At 31.8% G+C, this 13,169-nt stretch overlaps 1 protein-coding gene across 6 annotated transcripts in view; it reads left to right on the top strand.

Annotated features, from left to right (window-relative positions):
* LOC143206649 (lipid storage droplets surface-binding protein 1) overlaps positions 1-13,169 on the top strand; it is a 46,648-nt gene that overhangs the window by 22,355 nt on the left and 11,124 nt on the right. For 3 of the 6 annotated variants that reach the window (XM_076419285.1, XM_076419286.1, XM_076419284.1), the window contains exon 2: positions 1,066-1,238. The exons of the other annotated variants lie outside the window; for them this stretch is intronic. In XM_076419285.1, the coding sequence (XP_076275400.1) occupies positions 1,085-1,238 (154 nt within the window). In that variant the 5' untranslated portion in view covers positions 1,066-1,084. The remainder of the gene's footprint in view (positions 1-1,065; positions 1,239-13,169) is intronic. 6 annotated transcript variants of the gene reach the window in all.

The following is a 13,169-nucleotide window of genomic DNA, read 5'->3' as shown; positions in this document are numbered from 1 at the left end:
CGCTACACCTTACTATTCCCACCATATATACAGCAATACTGTTATTGTGGCTTATGGCCTTCTGGACCAACCAGGTATTTTTGTCCTTAAGATAATCATAGTAGCCTTCTTTGCTTAGCAACACATTTTTAGTCTCAAGATAGTTCTTTCGTGAGAAGAAATAAAATCGTATTAAAACCTGAAATTGAAACCGGCGATTTGGAGATAACTGATCACCTAAAGTTTCTAAAAGTGTTTGATGGGCTTTAGCAGCAGATTTTTTGTTTACTTTAATACTTGTATCATTGTTACAATTGGGAGATATCGATCTCAAAATCGTACACTCTAATCGGATGTCATCTACTTACAAAAATACTATTATATATTATAATTCACACAAATAATTTTCTCATATAATGACGAGTAAAACGTTATATCGCTATTGCATTAATTAGTAAAGTTAGTCATTCTAAACCCATTCATTATCGTGTCAGCATTTATCAACGATAAAGGACACAAAAAATTAAATAAAATTCTAGGTCAAAGATCATATTAGTGTAATTGTGCTAGATATAACGTATTTTTATGTTGGGACTACACAGTATATAATTAACGAACTTTTGTATTATTATTTTTATATTATTATCTACTATTATACTAATTGATCAGTAATAAAATATTTTAGTAGTCACTTTGTTATTAATATTTTATAAGTAATTTATCTATATCATGGCCTAAATATGAAAATGAATGGAATTTTTAATTCCTTAAGCCGATTTCATTAGATTAACACAATGTTTTTATGAATGATGGCTATTATCATCATTCCAATTATTTAGTGATTACCTCAATATACTATTTGTTCCAACTATTTATTATTAACATATTAAGAGAGTATGTTAAGATTATTTTAGCTACATTAAAAAGTATAACAAGGATTGTCCATGAATTTTTGAAATTTTATTCATTTTTGTTTTCATTTTTATATTATTATTTTTTTAAAAATAAGCAGTTGCCCAAATATAAACCAAATTTATGACATGAACCGAATAATATTTTTATGATTATAGTACATTCTATTTTTAGAAATTAAATTTCATTGAAAATGGTGCACCATACAAGACGCAAGCGCACCTGGAAACGGATACCGGCCACAAGAACTGTTGTGGTCCAACAAACGACGTCTGCGACGCCAGCGCCTACTAAGATCATTATCAGATACGTTTCAACATCAGTTCAGACCGACGATCAAGATCTGAGTATGAATCAATTTTTTTTTAAATATATTCTCTTATCATAAAGTAACAATTAATTTTAAGGCGATTTATAATCAAAAATGAGATATATGGTACTTATAAACATAGGTAAAAAGTGACATTTTAAAACTAAAATAAAAGAAGGTTGAAAACAAAGGAATCAATTTTCTCACAATATATAACCTTCTTTAATTACAAATTTTTAATTTTGTGTATTATTGCTTTTATTTATCCTTTTGTAATTATTATAAATCATTTGAAGTTAAATTTCATAAACTATTTTAACCGTTGATTAATAACTATTAATAATATTTTAATAATTATCTTTATACTTATAATATCTCTTATAATATGTAATTATCTTAATAATATTTTATAATTATCTCTAACAGTCAATGAATGTCATATGACTAATTTTATGATTTTATAAAAGTAATACAATGAATATAAAACAATTATTAACATACGTTCAGTGCTTTATTAAGATAATAACACAGACAAATATAAAAGTATAAAAATCGACTATATAAATCGGTTTAATTCTCTTCACTGAAGCACCTTGTGATACACATTTTTTTATCAAGCGCAAGAACAAATAGAGTGAATGGTTTGCCGGCATGTGAACATGCCACGTACAACTGGCCATAAGAAAAACATGAATTTTCTGAGTTGAGACCATAAACAGTCAAGGATTAGCCTTGTGATTTGGTAATTGTCATGGCTAAAGCAAGACGAATCAATAAATGAATTCGTTTAAACTCAATGGGCATATCCGTTGGGTACATCGGAGTCCCCGGAATGAGAACTAACTCATCTTTAAATTTTCCTTTGAGTATCGTAACGTGAATATCATTACTCATCAGATTTTTTTATAACCGAGCGCGTTCCATTGCATAGTTGTGATAAACCAGGCACATCCAAGGAGTATAAAAATTCATTTGGATAATTAGTGTCAAATTGTCATCTTAGTCAGTCGATAGTTTTGAATTAATATACTATACATTCCAACGAATTAATTCTGAATTATAAAGTTTAAGTCATCCACATCTTTATTCTCAGATGCCAAAATAGCTCGCTTGGATGTTCGGAAATATTTTGCTGACGAGCTTTTCTTTTTATTTTCGATGAGATTGCAAAAATTCGGAAGAAATAAAATCAATTCGCTTTATTACCGATAGTCAGCAATTGCTTGGAGAAATCTTCAGCATATGGGTCGTCAACAACAAAAGTAAAAGAGAAACTAATCGATTTAAGAGTTTTAATTTTAACACAACATTTTGTATAGCAAAAGCTATAAAACATAAATTTTCCAATGTTTTTAATAGTTATTCTGCTATTTGGGATGGAGACAAATCCAACAAATGAATAATCATGAAATTCGGTCCGGCCACCCTCTATTTATAAGTGTTCGAACAAATCCAACTTTGTTTTATATATTTAAAAAAAAAGGAGAGGAGGTTCCTTTGTCCGCCTATTTGTCATTGAACTACTTCCAAACGATTGAACTGATATTGATTAATATTTTGTGTTTATTTATATAGATTCTAGAACGGTTTAGATTCACAACCGATAGATGGCACTGCGATACCTATCGCATCCAGAATTTTAATTTTTTTTAAATTATAAGAACATATCGCAACAAAATCACTAATTGTATGTTAATCTGATCATTTTATATATCGATTTTCGATTTTTGTCAAAATTATTTCATCCAAACAAAAAGTCAATGATGGGGAAGGAAAACTTCTGTTGGGTTCGTTAGTGTTACGTATTATTTTTACAATGTTTTTTTAATAGAAAGGTTTTCAAGATATTTTGTGGATTGCCAAAAATCGGATACTAGGCTTTAAAACACTGAACGATAAGTCTTAGCTACAAAACTATTAAACGGCATATTCCACATTGCATGTTGTACGAATTCCATTATATTCAAATATATCAAGTCGGAACGCGTTTTAGTAACCAAAAGGAAACAAAAAAAGATTTCAATTATGTAAAAAATGTCTATATATACTAGATAACATTTGGAAACAAGGAAACAATTTCAAAATACAAAAAACACTATCTAATTTGATAATTATTATGTTTACCAAATGTGTAAAAAACACAATAACTTAATTTTAAATGGGAATATTTTGAAATTGTTATTCCTTGAGATGTTAAATTAAATGCATATAAATCATATCCCTTTTTTTCAACATTAATGAAGAACATACTATCTTTAAAAAATATAATATTTCATTTTTCTCATTTACCAAAAGAAACAGCACTAAATTATTAATTTCTCGTAATGCAATGATTTGTTTAGAATACTTCAAGCAATTATTTGTAATTAAAACATAATAATGCATTTACTGATGTAAAATATAATTGAGAATTGTAGCTAATTAAGGTATACATCAATTTGATAATTAATAAAACATCAAGAGATATAACAATGAATTACAATCAATTACAGAATAATAAATACATATGTAAGAAATCTTACTATTTACTTGGTTACTATTTACATGAAGTTAAAGGTACAGATTCGTCTGTTTCAATGGAATATGTGAACGAACACATGTTATAATTTTCAATGTCTTAATTCACTTCGTTTAAAAAATATTTGTATTTATATCTAATTCTTTTTGAATATATATAACCTTCTGTCGATTGAATATTCGAAAATGGCTTAGTTGCACATATATATCATACATTTTACAGTGACGATATTGTTATCTTTTCAGAAAAGAGACAAAAAGAACAAATTCGCTTTAAAAAATACCAGAAAAAAGCAAAATCATTTTCCACTAAATGAGGACAGTTTTAGTCAATAACCAACAATGATGAATGATAATCTTCAGAAACACTACAGCAACAAGACCAACTTTAAGACTATATTTGTTATATAGATAGAATTGTTGATGATAGATATTCGCAGTGAAAGCTCTTTTTATTGGATAAAATAAGTGATACCTATAAAGTAATTACTAAGCTAATAAGAAAAAATCAGAAACTGTTATTGTTACGCACAAAAAATGAAGTGAAAAAACAAGTGAATCCAAAAAAAATCGAAAAATAGTCAGAGGGGTAATGTTGACAATCCAATATATTAGTGCCAAAACAGGGCATCAATTTTTAAGAAAAACCAAACAATGCCCTTCTATATAGATGTTTTATAACGAGCTCCTGGAAACTGACAACAAAACTGATTCATATATACTGCGTAGAGTTGTCGTTCGACCTTCGTAGAGTAAAGACGTGTTTGGAGCGACGGTCAGTGTAATAAATTTGAAAGTGTACTACCTGTGCCACAAATGCGATTTTAAAAAATAAGTAAAAACCGTGACGACAATAACAGTGTTAAAACTGCGCGTTAAATGTTTAGTGAAAATGTGTTTAAAACGATGGTCACTGCAATAAAGTAACAAAGGTAAAATTTTGGGGGCTGTTAAGGGTCGGAGGTGCATCATCTGTACCACAAATGCGGCGTTATAACGGTTCTGAAACAAATACCGGTACTGAAATTTTTGTAAAAACGTGAATTAAACTATTCATTAAATAAAAATGATTAATAGAGAGAACCAGAGACTAAATGAGATGGAAACACAATCCTCAACGTCAGGTGAAGCTTATCTGGCACAACAGAATCAAATCTTTTGTCAAGAAAACCATAAGAGAACGCAAAATGAGCAAGCTCTCTATAATGCGTATATTAACGAAAAAACAGCCCGACGGAATCTGGAAATTGCACTAACAAATATGCAAAAACAATTAGATGCACTACAACTCCTAATAAAAAACCAAAACACATACAATCCAACTAGCATTCCCGTAGTGAACCAGTGCACTGAAAACAAATTGCCTGTAAACTATGAAACAGACGAGGAAGAATTGCAAAAAGAAGTAGGCTGGATAACAGTTAAAAGAAATAAGAAACGAAAAGCAAACTACACACCTGAAGCTTCACCACAACAACCAAAAACCATTAAAGCACAAGAATTGAATAAAGAAATAAAAGTGCCGAGACCACCTCCAATTATAGTAAGTAATGTCACAGACTTTGACTTGCTATATGAAACAATGAAAACAAATAATATACTATTTAGAGCAACAACATTAAACAATGGACAAATCAAATTAAACGCCGAATGTCGTAAAACTTTTACGAAAATTGCTGAGTGCTTGGAATTCCTAAAATTACAATGGCACTCGTATGAAGATAAGCAAACCAGAGACATTAAAGTAATGGCAAGAGGGCTTCCACCGACAGCTAAAACTACTAAAATAGTGGAAGAGTTAATAAAAAATGGACTTAAATGTACTGACGTCACAAATATCCTGAAAAAAGAACGAAATAAAAATAACAATGGAGAAATAGTTGTCCAGAAGAAGCCTTTACCACTGTTTATGTTATCATTCCAACATAACACGGACATAAAAGCAATTTATGAAATTAAACAAATTCTAGGAGTCGAAGTAAAAATAGAACCTCTTAGAAAGGCAAATCTTGTGCCACAGTGCAAGAGATGCCAATTACATGGACACACACAAAAATTCTGTAAAAGGGAACCAAGGTGTGTAAAATGCTCAGGAAAACACATCACGGGAGAATGCAAAAAACCCAAAGGAACAAAAGCGAAATGTGCGAATTGCAATGAAGCGCATCCAGCAAGCTACAGAGGATGCGTAGTTGCGAAAACATTCCAAGAGAGAAGAAATAAAATCAGTCAGGCTAAAGAGCAAAAAACAGTGACTCAAAATAAACAACCAAAAATGTACAACGAAATCAACGATGAAATGACCTATGCTCAAAGCATAAACCAAACCGCTCAAAAAGAAACAAAAAAAGAAGACGTTACAACCAACGAACTGCTATTGAAACTTATAGCAAAGCTGGACAACCAGGAAAAGATTATTGAATCGTTTTCTGAAAGATTACTTAAACTCGAAAACAATAGGGCGGTGGCCTCAAGAACTAAAAATGGCAAGTAAAGACATCCGCATCGCAATTTGGAATGCTAATGGGATTCAGAAACATCACGCTGACCTACAAGTATTCCTAGAATTGCAAAAAATAGATATTTGCTTAATATCTGAAACCCATTTGACAAAGGAATCCTTTATTAAATTTAGAGGATATTACTTTTACCACACCATTCATCCAGCTAACACAGCAAGAGGAGGAAGTGCAATAATAATAAAAAATAATATATGCCATCATCAAGAACCCGGACTCAGTTTAGCAGAAAATCAGGTAACGGCAGTAACTGTTATATCTAGCAAATACAGGGTTACATTAGCTTCCATATATAGCCCTCCAAGATACAACCAAAAAAAAGAAAATTACTTGAATGTTCTAAACAACCTAGGAGAAAAATTTATAATCGGTGGTGATTTCAATGCTAAAAATACAAGATGGGGATCTAGAATGACGACAACTAAAGGTAATGAATTACATAAAGCAGCTGCTGAGCTAGGGTGCAGTTACATGTCGACAGGAAAACCAACTTATTGGCCTACCGATCCAGAGAAAACTCCAGACCTGTTAGACTTCTTTATAGCTAGAAACATAACCACTAACTACATGGAAGTTGAAGAAAATTTTGACTTAAGTTCAGATCACACACCTGTGATTTTGACGCTGAGTGAAAACATTATAAGAAAACAACAAAATCCAACATTAACCAACAAGAGGACAGACTGGGAAGGATTTGTTGAAGAAATAAACAATCGAATTCAACTAAATGTTCCCCTTAAGACAGAAGACCAATTAAATTATGAAACCGAAAAATTCGTTGCAGACATCCAACAGGCTGCTTGGAATAACACTCCAGAAATTAAAACTTCAACCAAAGGAATAAATTACCCGAAAGAAATCAAGGAAATGGTAGCTGAAAAACGAAAACTACGGAAAAAATGGCAGCAAAATAGAACACCTGAAAATAAGAATATCTTAAACAACATAACACAAAGGTTGAAGAGGGAAATTTTGGAAATTAAAAACAATTCCATAAATAACTATCTACGAAATTTAACAGATGACAAGAACACAGACTACTCGCTCTGGAAAGCCACTAAATACCTAAAACGATCCTGTCTACATAGTCCTCCGATAAGAAACATGCATGGAAGTTGGGCACGCAGCAACCTGGAGAAAGCAGAAGCATTCGCTGACCATTTAGAGAAAACTTTCAAACCAAACGAAAGTGAAATTGAACATACTTTACCGGACATAGACGGCGAAAATTCGACAATTCAATTAACAACTCCGAAAGAAGTCACCAACGTTATTAAAACTAACATCAAGCCAAATAAATCACCAGGCTATGATTTAATAACAGGGCAATTGCTGCACAATCTGCCAAGAAAGGGTATTATAAAGCTCACTAACTTAATCAATGCAGCATTTCGACTGAAATATGTCCCAGACGTTTGGAAAATGGCTGAAATAATAATGGTTCCAAAACCTGGAAAATCACCAAATGATATAAAAGCTTATCGACCTATCTCACTGTTACCGATGATAGCTAAGGTATTTGAAAAGCTCCTCTTGAAAAGATTAAAACCAATTATAGAGAGAAAAAACCTAATACCAACACACCAGTTTGGGTTTATTACCAAACATTCAACGATTGATCAAGTGCATAGAATAACAGATGTTATTGAAAAAGCCTATGAAGATAATAAAGTATGCTCAGCTGTATTCTTAGATGTAGCACAAGCTTTCGACAAGGTATGGCACAAAGGCCTCGTCCATAAGCTACAGAAAATATTACCGAAGCAACACACCGAACTATTAAAATCTTACATCACAGCCAGAATGTTTAGAGTGAAACAAGAGGAAGCTTACTCTACAATAAAAGAAGCTAAAGCAGGTGTACCACAAGGAAGTGTACTGGGGCCAATTCTGTACCTACTTTATACATGTGATATACCACAAATCGAAAACATTACAATGGCTACATTTGCTGATGATACTGCTATTCTTGCTGTCGGAAACAATAGCGAAGAAGCAACCCGAAATCTACAACAGGCTACTGACGCTATAAATAAATGGACCCAAATCTGGAAAATACAAATTAACCAAAACAAATCTGTGCATGTTCAATTCACCTATAAACAGGCCGCGCTTACACCATTGACCATAAACCACACTGTCATACCATACAGCAATAATGCTAAGTATCTCGGAATGACACTTGATGCAAAACTACGGTGGAAGGAACATGTCAAAAAGAAAAGAAAAGAACTTGAGTTAAAATATAGAAAAATGTATTGGCTAATTGGAAGAAAATCTCAATTAACTATACATAATAAATTACTTCTATATAAACAAATATTAAAACCTATATGGACATACGGAATACAATTATGGGGATGTTCCGCAAAAAGCAACATAAATCTAATACAAGTTTTCCAGAACAAAGTCCTAAGAAGCATCGTAGGTGCACCCAGATATTACCGGACCATTTATTTACATCGAGATCTTCAGATACCGACTGTCAATCAAGAAATTAAAAGAATTGCAAAGAGACATGAGGAGAGACTTCACTCTCATGTTAATTTCGAAGTATTACAACTCTTGGACAACACCAAAACCGGACGCAGACTCAAAAGGACCAAACCATTTGAACTTGTGTAGTGTGTTGTAGTGTAGTGCAGTGAGGTGCATTAGAAAAAACTCAAAGTGTTAAAACAATTATTATTATGTTAGAGACTATGTAGGACTGATGAGTCCTATTAGATATATACCTAGATTTAAGCTATTATAAGGACAAATTGTAGGTTAGTCGGCAACGACTAGTAACAATGTATATAATTATAAAAAAAAAAAAAAAAAAAAATATATACTGCGCAAGGAAGCAGTCAAGCTCTACCGCGCGACTCTTTCAAGATCCTCTTGAAGTCGATATGGGCAATTCAAGCGATTAGTCACCAGATTTGGTGCCACTTCAGTACCATAATGAGTTCAAAATACGATGTACGTAACTATTTGAACAACTTTATAGTTATTCTGGGGGATAATAAGAATATTTCCAGTTTCAAGTTCATTGCCGACTATTTCTTATAACATATGGACTTAAAAGTAACTGCGTAACAAAGAAAACTCGTTTTGTTGTTCAAAATTGGCTTAATTGATCAACGTTATCACCATCAAGAGCCACACAATTATTCCAGCGCCGTTATAACATTTCAATACCACTTTTGAAAAATGGTTTATCTTTTGCCTAAAAATGGACCTGTTCCATGTTTCATCCATTGTCACATATCGATACAAAAAGTCCAATTTGTTATGTTTAAACATGACCAAACACTACTCAGTATCATCAACACGTTCTTGTTTTGGTCGACACTGAGCAAACGCGGTATCCACTTTGAACAGAGCTTTCTCATCTGCAAATGCTCATGCAATTTAAAACCAACACGTTCTCTTGAAATCTTTATGATTTTACTTAACTCACGCAACTTCACTTTACGATCATTTCAAACAATTTTGTAGATTTTTTGTATGTTTTCTGATGTTACAACTTCATTTGTACGTCCACTGTATTCTGTATCATCGGTGTCACTGCGACTATGTTTGAAGTCAACAAACCAATTCTCAAACGGTATTTTTCCAAGCACAATAAGTCACATACTTATTAGTATAATATCCTAAAATTTTAACAGATTTCTTTTGAATTAATTAAGGGGAATTAAAATAGCGCCATCTATGTTTTAGGTTCGGGAAATGCGTTTTCAGCCAATGCGTTATGAAGCAAATTTGTTAAAACAAAATTTAAAATGATTTGTAATTTGTAATAAAATTTAAAGTTGATGCATTATCGATTAAGATAATTATGATTTAAACATTTAGTACTTATAAAATACTGCACAATAGTTCATTCATTTAGTAAAGATAGATAATTTTAATAATACTCTCCCGTCATGAAGATAATAAACAAAACAATTTTTTCTAAATTATGTTGATTAAAATTTTAATAACAATGTTTTTAATCTATGTGTAGTTATTTTAATAGTCCTTATTATGACAATTGCAAATCGCCTCAATTTAAATTTCATAAGATTGTTTAATTCTTGATTTATAAAAGGTCATAGAGATTGTACTATGTAGTAGAACATAGTCTAACAAATATGTTTGTTTTGTTCGAATGGGTGTTTCAACAAATAATATTAGCCTTTTACACTTGATTTTTGTCATATAATATAAATATTTTTTTAGTTCATTCATCATCATCCATAGTCGGCGCGTGAGGAATGTGACTACTTCTCACACACAGGTTAAATATTATTCACTAAATCTTACCTCTGTTGACTATCGGTAACAGCTGGTCTGACTTCAAACAATATTAATTTCTTATTTTTGAGATCGCTTTAGATGGTTTTTCATGTCTTTGTTGGAGATGTTTGTTTAGATGTTAATGGAGGGTGTATAAAGTAGATATGATAAGAAAAACTACAAAATGATGATGATTCGCTGATAAAACCGGTTGCGTCGATGCACATCCAGGAATTAAATGTGGCAACACCTCAATTCTTAGAGTGCTTTTAGTTTTAACAAGCAATTTTAGTTATTTATTTAAAAATATTTCAAACACTTTTCTGAACAAATTGTGAACTTTATCGTGACTAAGTTATGCACTTAGAAAACACTAGTAAACGCAACCAGCCCAAATATAGACGAAAATTAAAAATATATTTCAATGGAACATTCTTATTTGTAAAAATATATACATAACAATAATAATAAATTAAATATAATTTTCATTACTTCAATACTCAGCTTGGTCTACCGAATGACCTAATCTCCCTGATTCATACTTGGACAGTAGGTCCTTTCGAGTAAGGATCGGTGACTCAGTCTCTTCTCGAAAACGAATCTCTGCAGGAGTCTCGCAAGGTGCTGCACTAGCACCAGCCCTATTCAACCTTTAGACAGGCCCTTTAGATAGCACACAGCATTTTATGCAGATGATACCGCTTTCTTCACAACCTGTTACTGTCCCGACGCACTACGCAATAGACTCCAAGTATAACTGAACCAAGTGATAGCGTCGTACAAATTCTGGAGGCTTGCTGGAGCAGATTAACCCGAGCAAAATTCAGGCTATTATGTTCCACCGCAAGGAGGGGTTCCGCGTCTATCGCCTCCAAATCGACAATGTTCCTATCCCCTGGCTCCAGAACCTCGGTCTCCAGTTCGACCGCAGGTTCCAATGGTCAACCCAAATCCAGCACGCTATCGGCAAAGGCAATCGCGTGTAGTCTACTCTTCCACAAACCTTGATAGATAACCAACTACGATGATGATTTTTATGTTTAAACAAAATAAAATATTTTTCTTTAGTCCAATAATGTAATTTTAAATGGTACTATATAGAAAATTTCATATTTTAAGGCATTAAATATGACATATGCAAACTATATTCTCTCATTCAACATTAATGAAAAACATCATTTTCTTCAACAACATTTAACCTGAAAATACGTACAAAATTGTCCCTTTGAAGCTCTAATGACTTTCTCACCTATCAAAACGAAACAATACTTAATGATAATAATCACATATACACTTCATTCTTAGTCCTTTTGTACTGCCTGAAGTTTAAGGTGGATTGATTGGTGCAGATGCAGAGTCTAAAAAAACACATTGTTTCAAATCTCTAATTCTTGTTGAAGATTCTGATGTGGACTTCTGCTGAACTTATAGGATTCCTGAATTTATAGGATTAGTTATGTACTATTCCCTTAAGTTTATAATTTTTTGCTTTAAGAACCATTTATGTGCGAGAACAGGATCTTTGACATCACGGAACACAATATCTTTGTTTCATTCTTACATTACAAATAATTTAAATAAAGTAAATGCTATAAAAATTATGTTATAAAAGGACATTTTGTTGAAATAATAATCAATATAAAAAAACAAATTTAATCAAAAATATTCTATATAATTTTGAACCAAAAATTTAAATCAAAAGCAATAACTCTGTCAGCTCTTTTTGTGCTTTTATATTCCCTGTTATAATCTGGTGCTCTTCACATGGTTACGAGGTCCCCCATTCTTATTTTCAATGCTTACAACTCTTACTGTTAATTTATCCTTACTTTTTCAGATACTATATCAAATCATATACATCTTTATGCCAATAATATTAAATCTTTCATACAAACTAAAGCAGACAAAAATATTTGCTAATCTGTATCTAACTCCAGGAATAATAATAATGAGTTATGTTAAAAATTGCTTCATTACCTGTATTACGTTAAAAATTGCATCAATTGAATTGAACGAACACACTTATTGCATAATCCTTAGTGGCCCAACAATTGTTTTATTAATGTTAATTTGAATTACTTTCTCAGCTTATTTCTTATCCAAAATAAGACCCTCTTTTTCAGCGTGTTATAAACATTATTTTAACCTAAAAAAGTGTTAATAATATTATTGTCAAGGGATTTTTGTTGCAAGTTGGATGAATTAAAATTAATTTTAAAATTAGAACAACTTTTTTTTTTCTACAACTTTTTGTTATTTTTCTTATAACATCGTATCATGGATCTGATGCTAACTATTTATCTACCAATTTCTCTACTATTTCGCTAATATTTTGTGGATATCCATATAAATAACCAATAAGTGAGACGGCAGATAATTTGATGTACTCTGGGTGTACGAAAACCCTTTAAAATTGCGGTAGAGGAAGGTTGTTGTGCTAGGTTTTCTATAGCAATTCCGCATTCAGGTTGTTCTGTTAACATCACTCAGCACTGAAGGTTTCACTTGATTATGGCTTTAGCTGGTCACACTAGCCTTTTTAGTTTATAGTTGCAAAAGAAAATACTTGCAATTAGTTGTTTGGAACCATTGATGGCCTCCTCGGGTCTTCCTTGGACTGACATCATAATTGCCACTGTAAATCAGTGAAATGGAATACTGGAATGTAA

This window comes from Rhynchophorus ferrugineus, unplaced genomic scaffold (assembly GCF_030347505.1).
Source record: "Rhynchophorus ferrugineus isolate W39M unplaced genomic scaffold, kcgeb_rfMv2 rfM1, whole genome shotgun sequence".
Lineage (NCBI taxonomy): Eukaryota > Metazoa > Arthropoda > Insecta > Coleoptera > Curculionidae > Rhynchophorus > Rhynchophorus ferrugineus.
The sequence above is the reverse complement of the archived record's forward strand: the minus strand, read 5'-3'. Positions and strand labels throughout refer to the sequence as shown.